The sequence below is a fragment of the Sinocyclocheilus anshuiensis genome, unplaced genomic scaffold, assembly GCF_001515605.1.
Source record: "Sinocyclocheilus anshuiensis isolate Anshui unplaced genomic scaffold, SAMN03320099.WGS_v1.1 scaffold227, whole genome shotgun sequence".
NCBI lineage: Eukaryota > Metazoa > Chordata > Actinopteri > Cypriniformes > Cyprinidae > Sinocyclocheilus > Sinocyclocheilus anshuiensis.
Window position 1 is genome coordinate 987,322 of NW_015549590.1, and position 10,097 is coordinate 997,418.

At 36.7% G+C, this 10,097-nt stretch overlaps 2 protein-coding genes across 5 annotated transcripts in view; both read left to right on the forward strand.

Moving 5' to 3' along the window:
- Positions 1-7,515, forward strand: part of LOC107658049 (myotubularin-related protein 7-like) — a 28,836-nt gene extending 21,321 nt beyond the window's left edge. For all 4 annotated transcript variants that reach the window (XM_016446449.1, XM_016446452.1, XM_016446450.1 and 1 more), the window contains 9 exons: positions 2,127-2,261; positions 2,344-2,476; positions 3,729-3,838; positions 3,915-4,040; positions 5,029-5,078; positions 5,170-5,370; positions 5,500-5,634; positions 5,837-5,963; positions 6,477-7,515. In XM_016446449.1, the coding sequence (XP_016301935.1) occupies positions 2,127-2,261; positions 2,344-2,476; positions 3,729-3,838; positions 3,915-4,040; positions 5,029-5,078; positions 5,170-5,370; positions 5,500-5,634; positions 5,837-5,963; positions 6,477-6,824 (1,365 nt within the window). In that variant the 3' untranslated portion in view covers positions 6,825-7,515. The remainder of the gene's footprint in view (positions 1-2,126; positions 2,262-2,343; positions 2,477-3,728; positions 3,839-3,914; positions 4,041-5,028; positions 5,079-5,169; positions 5,371-5,499; positions 5,635-5,836; positions 5,964-6,476) is intronic.
- Positions 7,516-8,077: 562 nt separating this feature from the next.
- Positions 8,078-10,097, forward strand: part of cnot7 (CCR4-NOT transcription complex, subunit 7) — a 5,514-nt gene continuing 3,494 nt past the window's right edge. Inside the window, exons 1-2 of the mRNA XM_016446456.1 lie at positions 8,078-8,227; positions 9,263-9,479. Of these exons, the coding sequence (XP_016301942.1) occupies positions 9,363-9,479 (117 nt within the window). The 5' untranslated portion in view covers positions 8,078-8,227; positions 9,263-9,362. The remainder of the gene's footprint in view (positions 8,228-9,262; positions 9,480-10,097) is intronic.

Consider the following 10,097-nt stretch of genomic DNA (forward strand, 5'->3'; position numbering starts at 1 on the left):
AGGGAAAGGTTCTGAGGACAGAAATGAGCTGTGGGTAAGTGACATTTTCGGTATGTCATTGTGCGGTATTTCTGTGCTCTAAATATGTACTGATTTGTTAATATTCTTTTTTATAAGCACAATAGCTGACACTTTATGTTCGTTTTTCACAGGTTCTTCACAGTTTAGTGTGTAATGTTGTAAAGCATAAAGCATCTCAGAGCGGATACCCTTTATTAATCATCTGCAAGAACTTTCAGGTCATACAGTTTATCATTCCTCAAGAGAGCGACTGCCACGATGTTTACATTTCACTCTCACGTCTCTCCAGGCCAGGTGGGTCACCTAGCATGCATTTTGGCATTGTTTTAGGAATATACTGTGATTACAATATCATTGCAGCATTTGTGCATTTAATACAGTTTTCAAAAGTAATTAAGTAGAAATTATTTCTGTGTGCCAGGACATTGCTGTCATGATTTTGTTTTCTGTCTTGCAGAAAAATATGAGGAGTTGTATTGTTTTTCCTTCAATCCCAGTGTTGACAAAGCTGAAAGGGAGCACTCATGGGACTTTTTAGATCTGAAGGCTGAGTACAGTCGAATGGGACTTCCAAATAAGCTATGGCATGTCACCCCAATCAACCGAGAGTACAGAGTTAGTATATCACCAACCATCACTATGTAAACACAATCAATTTACTATGTAAGTGCTTGATTTTAACTTTTCTCCTTGTAACACAGGTGTGTGATACTTACCCAGCTGACTTGTTTGTGCCTAAATCCGTCACCCTACCTGTCATCGTAGGAAGCTCGAAGTTTCGTAGCAGAGGTCGATTTCCCACGTTGTCATACTACTGCAAGGAAAACCATGTGAGTCTGGCTGCACATCTGGCACATTCTCTCTGCAGTCGTAGTATTCATCTGCCTCTTTTAATGAGGCTGTGGAGAATTTTGTCCTGTCCTTTATATGTCCTTGCCTGCCAAATATTTTGTCATTGGATTGAGGAGTTCAAGTTTCAAGAACACAGTGTTCTTATATATAAAAATGCCTTATTTCTGATGAACCATAAATGTGATGCAGCTTGATTTTGCATTAAACTCCAGCTTGATTACAAAAAAAAGTGCAGACTACTCCAGCTTTTCACAGCGCAAACTTACAGTCAGTTCAACATTGAGTTGTAGGACATTTACCATGACAAGATACTAAATGTGTCATGCAGTATATGCGTGCATTGTGATTTACAGCAATAATGGATATTTTAAAAGCAAGGTCTAGCTCCTTCTGCACCCTCATGGGTTTGGCACTCTGTTAAAAGACATTTCATTTAATTGAGGTCAAATATTCCCCTTGGAGTTTTGTGTTTTCTTTTGGACACATGAATTCAAACCACATGGAGAAACTTGTGTGTGACTTCTACATAAGGATCATGCTGGTGATGCCCAAAGGGGTCAGTTATAGTTTAATATCTCCCCCGTTCATGGTTCGTTAACCCCAAAATATGATTAGAACGGTGTCTAAAAAAGTAATATTGCAAGATCAACCTTTAGAGTTTTATGAGGCCAGGGCCAAATTCTCATGAAATGCCCATTCCACAGAGAGGACAGTGTGATCTTCTGTTCTTTAAGTTTAATTTATTAATCGAGCGTGACAGGATCAGTCTGGGAATTACTCTGAGACTGTATGAATGCATTTTTAGTAGATTGAGCAGAATTTATTTTAAAAGAAATTATTAAAATATCATTTAGATTTTTTTGCAGTGATTTAAATAAAAAAATATATTTTAATAATTAAGTTAAAATAAAAATTTCTTATTTATTTTATTTTTTAAATGCTTTCCTCTTTCCCATTTGTTCAAAAACCTGAATGTATTTATCGAGCCAGGCTGGGAATTACTTTGAGACTGTACGATGCACAATTTTACTAGATAATTGGAAAATGTTTCTTTTCATTTTGCACCACTTTCACACTAAAGAAACACTGTACCACTAAACTATTTTGTCTGACACTTATTTGTCGTGCCTTATCTTGTCTAGGGTACCTAATGAACAAGGACCATTAATGGTGCCCATTCAAAAAAATAAAACATGACACCACAGGATGCCAACATATGCTAACACCTACTCATGTGATGTCTTTTTTTTTAGACCACGATATGTCGCAGCAGTCAGCCTCTTTCTGGCTTCAGTGCTCGCTGCCTGGAGGACGAGCAAATGCTGCAGGCCATCATGAAGTCTAATCCTGGCAGCAGATTCATGTATGTTGTGGACACAAGACCCAAGGTCAGTCCACTTAATATCAGTGGACCAGATAGCAGAATTACACATGAAAGACTCTTTATGTAAGACTCTCATGTTTTTCCAGCTAAATGCAATGGCGAACCGAGCTGCGGGCAAAGGCTACGAAAATGAGGACAACTACTGCAACATTAAGTTCCAGTTCATTGGCATTGAAAACATCCATGTGATGAGGAACAGTCAGCAGAAACTCATAGAGGGTATTGTCTCCAGCTTATTAAGTGAGAAAATGAATTTCACCTTATAAACCACTGTAGTAGATCCTTCTGTTAAGGTTTTAAAAGGAGGGTTTTGCTGTGGTGCCATTAACAGTTCTTAAAATAAACCGTTTTTCCTTAATGTGAAGAACATCTTAATATTCTGAAGAACCTTTTTCCACTAGAACGAACCTTTTGGAAAGGATCTTCATGCAACCATAGATGCCAAAACTGTTTTTGAGAGTGTAGACCAGCTTGAACCATTTGCAGCTCCCCTTCCGTTTTTTTTAGGAGATCTTCTCATAGTGCATTTAAGAAACCAAGACTTTAGACCACTTAGCATTTTATTGTCAATTATAAAGAAATTCTGCAATGAACCATTGATTGTACCGCAGGAGAGTTTCTTGGCCAAGCAGATTGTGTAGTAGGGGTGCTTTGAATCCATCTGGCTTTTATTCCTCGCCTATTTTTGTTTTGTTGACTTAACGATTGGAGACCCTTTTGCCCTGATTGAGAAAAGGAGGGCGTGAGAATGAAATCTTCCAGTGTTGAAGAAATAATAGCGGTACTGGGTGTGATAGCATTTTGACCCAAAAAACACTAGGGAGTCATCTGGTTGAATAATCAGAGATTACCCTTCCAGCAGAGAGACTGTGGCTATTTGAGATCTCATTACAACACGCATGATTCTTCCTAGAATGGCAGTTTCCTTGAAATACTGTAAAGTTAGTTTGGTCTCTGCCACCAAGAGTGACCGGGTTTGTCAGTATATTGGCTTGAGCCCTCATCTGGAGCGTTCTCATGGGACGTCACCAGCCCTTAAATACTCTTATCACATTTGAACTGTTGGCATATCAAAACTTTCAGTGCTCACAAGAAATGTTTATGTTGGTTTGGAGAAAAAGAAACAATGCCACTTTTAGAAATACAAATTCTTTTGGTTGTCATGATAACTAATGAGCCATAAGACAGGACTGTCATCAAGCCAATTTTTCAGTTATGCATATTTTAAGTACCATAAATAAAGAGGACACTCGCAGAGGACGCTACATATGAGTCACCAGCTTTCTTTGCAAAGCCAAAGTAAATATTGAGCACTTTAAAGAAGCTACGGATATCCAAAAATATTCCTCACATCAGTTCCCTATTGTAAATTCTCAATAAAGCTCCTGGTTTTCATCATAGTATATATAAACGTAACTTTAGCAAGGAATTTGTCTGGATCTTCTCAAAATGTCTGTTGTCGTTGTTTTAGTTTCGGCACTGCGTTCTCCCTCCATGGGAGAATTTCTAACGGGGCTTGAAAATTCAGACTGGTTGAGACACATCAAATCGATCATGGAGGCGGGACTCTTCATATCTAAGGTAAAAGATCTCTTTGAGAGTTCTTCAGCCCATGCATGGGTGCTCTGGAACTGATTTCATGTTCTCACGTACACAGGCCGTGGCAGAGGAAGGGGTCAGCGTCTTGGTTCATTGTTCTGATGGCTGGGATAGGACGGCTCAGGTGTGCTCTGTGGCCAGTGTGCTTCTGGATCCTTACTACAGGACCCTCAAGGGGCTGATGGTAAATGAGAACAGGCTACAGAGTACAGCTTGTAAACTTTACTCCAAAAGTCACAGAGTTCACATTGTAAGAAGATGCATAACTGACAGGCTGCCAGTGTGGGTCTTACTCATTTAATTGTACGGATCGACTGGCTGGTTCTCTGCTGGAGAGGTTTCATTCAATAGCCGGGCTCAGTTTGGAAAATCATCTCTTACTTCTTTGAAATTTACCCTCATATGGGGTCAACATAAAAAGAAGAACCTACTTTCTAGCACAGATTAGTTCTGTCTGGGAATTCAGTCTCATTTCCTGATACACTGGTAGCAGAAGGTACAGTATGTGCAGATGCATAGAATGATTTTGTGACCCATTTACAAAGATGAAGTGTGTCATTTAATGTGCACGCATCACTAAACAGATCTAATAAAATTATTACTTGTTTTCAAGCAGTTCCTGCCTTTTATTGATCAACTAAGCAAGATGATCAGGATGCTCAAACAAATAGATCAATGTTGTGATAGTGCCAGTGTTTGCACTTTTTGAGGAAGTGAGCTTACAAATTACATACTTATAGTTGTCTCTGCTTATTAAACTGGGATATGAAGTAGCTTAACATCTGCAATTGACATTTTACCTTTAAACATTTCACAAGTACTGTTTGGGGTTGGTAGGATTTCTTAATGTTTTTTTAAAAGAAGCCTCTTATGCACACCAGCATCATTACTCCAGTCTTCATTGTCACATGATTCTTCAGAAATCATTCAAAAATGCTGATTTGGTGCTCTATAAACATGTTTATTTTATGTTGATTTTTTTTTTAAATCTTTGGTGAATAGAAAGTTCAAAAGAACAGTGTTTATTTGATTATGAATGTCTTTACTGACACCTTTGAGCTATTTAATTCATCCTTGCTGAGTAAAAGTATTCATTTCTTTTAAAAAACAATCTTACCAATCTTTAATTTGAATGGTATTTTAAGTAAAATCCTGTTTTATTTTATGTGCAGGTGCTGATTGAGAAAGACTGGGTTTCTTTTGGACATATGTTTTCACACAGGTTGGCTTCCATCATATCATTTACAGAGGTTTTCTGATGTATTAACTCAAAAGTGCTCATCCTAAATGTAATTTACTTTATGGCATTTCAGATGCGGTCATCTCATTGGAGAGGCAAAGGAAGTGTCACCTGTCATAGACCAGTTCCTGGAATGTGTATGGCAGCTTATGGAACAGTTTCCCTGTGCTTTTGAGTACAATGAGAAGTTTCTGATCAGCATCCACAACCACATCTACTCCTGTCATTATGGCAACTTCATTTGTAACAGCCAGAAGGAGAGGAAGGATCTGTGGTAATTGTCCTGTTTATTTGATGACATGAATGACAAAACTTAATTTGTTGTTAAAATTGATGGTACTGCGGATGTCAGTATTCTCTGCATCTGTTGAACATGTTTTATTGCATGTGTTTTTTTCTGTAGTATCAAAGAGAAAACTCATTCCATGTGGCTTCATTTATGGGAGAAGAAGCTGGATTTCATGAACCCTCTGTTCAAACCTGATCAGAGCCAGAATCAGGGACTTCTAAGGCCCAGTACTGCCCCCTACTGTTTTAAGTATGTCAAAACATGTAAAATAGTTTTTTCTTCTCCTCTATAAAAAATAAGCGGATAGTTTGATTCTCTTTCTCGTGCATAATTTGTCTCTTTAGTCCTAAGTATCCACCTATAATACGTCAATACAGCTATTACAGAGTAACTGATATATGGTGTTTATGTTTGTTTAACTGCAAAAAATGTTTGTCTTTTCCGTGTTTAGATACTGGAGAAGACTGTATAATCGCTTTGATCGTGAGTTGCACCCACGTCAGTCTGAGCTAGATTGTCTGATGACTGTAAAAGAGGAAACGCAACAACTTGAGGAAGAGCTGGCTCTCTATGAGCAGGTAAAATGCCAGATATTTGCCTACAATGTTTATTTTTCATTGGTTTTTATAATTTGCTTTGAATCTGTTTTAAATTGGATCATCATGTTTACTTAAAGTAATAGTTCACCCAAAATTTTAAATTTACTCACCCTCAGGTCATCCAAGAAGTAGATGAGTTTGTTTTTGTTTTTTTATTGAAACGGATTTGGAGAAATTTACATCACTTGCTCACCAGTGGACCCTCTGCAGTGAATGGGTGCCGTCAGAAGGAGAGGCCAAACAGCTGATTAAAACTTCACAATAATCCACAATCTCATTCTGACGCCACATATTCACTACAAAGGGGTAAAGCTGAATTTCTCCAAATCTGTATAGATGAAGAAACAAACTCGGAGATTGAGTAACTTTTCAGAAACTTTTAATTTTTTGATGAACTGTTCCTTTAAATATGCGTGTTCTACAAATGCAGAATTTTCATCTACACGAAGTATGCCTTTTTAACTTCAGTGATCAAGTATTTTCCCCCTGCAGAAAATGGCTGTTCTGGATAAGGAGCGTGCAAAAACCCTTTACATGCAAAAGGGTGTATTGGACAGCAAGCAGGCCCTTTGGTCGTTACCTTTAGATACAAGCCTAGCCAATACTCCTCAGGATTACATAGGTGGTGCTCCCAATGTTTTCACCTTACAACAAGGAGAGAGAGAAAGAGCAGAGCTTTGCCTGTTTGGAGACCAAACAAAAAGCTCTGATGCTGACAATAGTGACCAGGAGTCAGGAGTGGCAGATTTCAGCTCCCATTCTTCTGGTGAAGAGTCCTTGCCAAGTGAGGACAGCGTGAAGGATCCTGACTCAGATGAGACTGGCCCCAACAGAGCGTGAACAAATACAACAGTTTGCAAGAAGAACAAGCTATAGCATCTACTGTATGTGAGCAAGATAGGAGTGTGGGTATTTCAAATTATGCAAAGATATTGGACAATGTGGACATGTGTCTCATGTGTCTGGCGTTACAGAAGCATGTCTTTCTGTTTGAATGTGTAATACAGATGTACAACCTATATAGAGTTATGTTTTATTCTAGTATATAGTTATAATTTCTCATTAGCATGAATTCTTTCAAGCATTAAATACTTGTGTGCAATAAACGATCTGATCTTAATTTTTTGCACACTAACATGAATGCATGAAAATTCAGTTTGTTGTGAAATTAATGATATGTACATTTCTTCAGGTGTGCTTTAGAAGTAACGTTTACTTATTTAAAGCTATTTATTACTTAGCAGATTTGGTTGGTCCTTGGATAGTTTGGATAGTGTACAACTTCTAAAACTATAATTTTGGTGCATATTGTATAAGTTGTGCACTTTAAACTGAGCCTGGCACATGCACGGAACCAAAAGAAACCAGACCAAATACAATATTTTCCATTTAATGCAGCAAAAAGAATATAATGCTAATAAAATACTCATGTATACATTTAGGAAATTAATGTTCTCTTAAATGATTTTGAAGGAATAATGGAGACAATTCTCAGATTTAGGTCAGTTTAGATCCATATTGAAGGTTTGCTCACCTATTATCATGTCTTAACCTCTCCCTTTGTCACAAGGTGTGTAATGTTGATCTACTTTAAAATAAAGGCAACATTACAAGAAACAAACATTTCTTGAATTTGACTGATCTAGTTTTATCAAATGACCAGGTGGTTGTGATTTATTTATTCAATTTTTATTTTATTTCATTTTTATTTATTTATTTGTAATTGTTTTGTGGGTGTTGGGGCAATGTAATCACAGCTATGTGAATATGACATTATTGTGTTTATCCCAAAATATATATATATATTAAATTGTAACAAAGAACACAAGTTTTACAGGCAAAGAGACAAACAAAACATTCTAAGAGGGTTACAATACATGGAATTCTGAAATGTTCTAAATTGTATTATAATATAACACCAAAGAAGGGTCTTACAAGCAGTCAGATGTTTCGAGTTCTTTAAAGAATACATATAAACGTCACCTTGAAAATAAAACAGGTATTCGTTTAAAAATGCACATTTATGAACGTAAAATCCCACAAGGTGTTCAAAGGTCACGCGTCGACGTCGCGCTGGAGCGCTGTGATGTAGTTCAGAGGTGGCAGCTGGTTGTTGATATCGGTGTTAGCCCAATAAAACTATATAAAAGTAAATAGCAAGGTCCCAGCCCTTTCTAAACAAGGCGATTTTGTATTACAGAAGCAGTATACGCTTTAAGTGTAACTGCCTTGTTTGAGGAAAGGTAAGTCCTGACAGAAAAAGTGAACTTTGATCATAATAACAGGACAAACTTTTGTGGCTAGGCTAATAGCTAACACTAGCCACATACACAAATAAACACTCACGTCGACACCAAACAGCCTCATTCACATCTTACAAGAGGGATTGTTTACAAAAGCTGACTGTAGGCATGATTTCAGGACGTTTGCGGGGTTTATTTTAGTTGTTTAGCAGATGTGCTAGCTAGTGCTGCTAACATGTCAACCTACAATAAATTATTTGGACATTTAATAGCTTATGGACGTGTAAAACAACTTATTATAATAGGTTAGAAAGGCACTGCAATGGACATGTATGTTTACAAGCATGTTTTTGGTACACGACCAATCTTCCCACTTCTTTTGTTTGGCATATTGAATGCTGCTTCTGTTAGCCTGCGACCGTTTTGTCTCATCTGGCACTTGTTGTAATGTTTAGTCACAGTACAACAGGTTTTTTTTGTGCGTGATATGATTATGTCTGAATCGTTGTCCTTTCAATGCTGTCATGGAGCAAGACTAGTAGATGAGTAGTCATGTTTACTAAGACTAAAGTGGAAGCATATGAAGTATCGCAATCTCTCCTCTGTTTACAGTCCTCATGATGCTGACTGGAGTGATAAGGATGAACTAATCTAATATCTAGTTTGAAGTCAGTAAACAAACGACTAATGAGTTACCAAAGTCAACCAGCCAGGCCATGACAGAAGAATTATCCACAAACCATAGATAAATGCATATTTGAAAATATATGTGGACCTGTTATTGACCATTTTAGAGAATACAATTTGGTGCAAAAATAAACAGTACAAAATTTGGAAATAAAAAAAAAAGTTTGGATATTTACTTCCATTTACTCTGCAATTAGAAGTATGTTTTTTGCACATTTTTAAATGGTCTTCTTTTTCCAAGTTTATTTTGTTACCTTTTTGATTTGATTATGGTTTAGTGACAATAAAATGATTTTATTTAAATCAGCAGCTTTCTGATTGTCTGATTGTGATGGGCGTTTTTTCCAGGTAAAAAGAGGGAACAAGCAATTATTATTTCATGAGAATATCCCCTGGGGAGTGTTTTTTTTATTTATTTATTTGGTTTTGATGCCGTGAACCTGGAACTATGCCCGCAGCCACTGTGGATCATAGTCAAAGAATATGTGAGGTTTGGGCCAGTAACCTGGATGAGGAGATGAAGAGGATCCGACAGGTGACCCGAAAATTCAACTATATTGCAATGGTGAGTTTCAAACTCTTAATGCTTTATTCAAATCAGTTCAGTTTCATTTCTCAGATGTGATCTAGAACTGACTGTCATTTTCTAAGCTATGAAATCAGATCCATATGTTCAGACAGTGCAGTGTTAATATCCGGTAGGTCTATGTCAGTTGCCATAGTAATGACTTAAGTGTCAGCCTGATGGCAAGAGACATAAAAGAGCTTCTGTCATTGTGGAAAGAGAGGACAGGAAAAATGGGAGAATTTCATTCATGCATCAGACAACAACAAAAAAAAAAAGGTAAAATGCATTACAGCAAATCATATCGAGTCACTAATTGCCTGTTTGTTGTGCATATTTAATACACAATGAATAATGTGAGCAAAATGAGTGAATTTTGACAGCTGTAGACACTACTACTCTTTGTGAATGACATTAGTCACATTGCATCCTGAATAATAAAAAAATAAACTAAATTGAAATCTAGCCTGACTGTTCCAGTGTTGTTACTGTTAATTAAAATTAAAGCAATTGAGAATAATTTTTGATAATTGAAAAAAAAAAATAAATAAATAAATAAATAAAATATATATATATATATATATATTATAATAAAAAAAAAATATATATATATATATA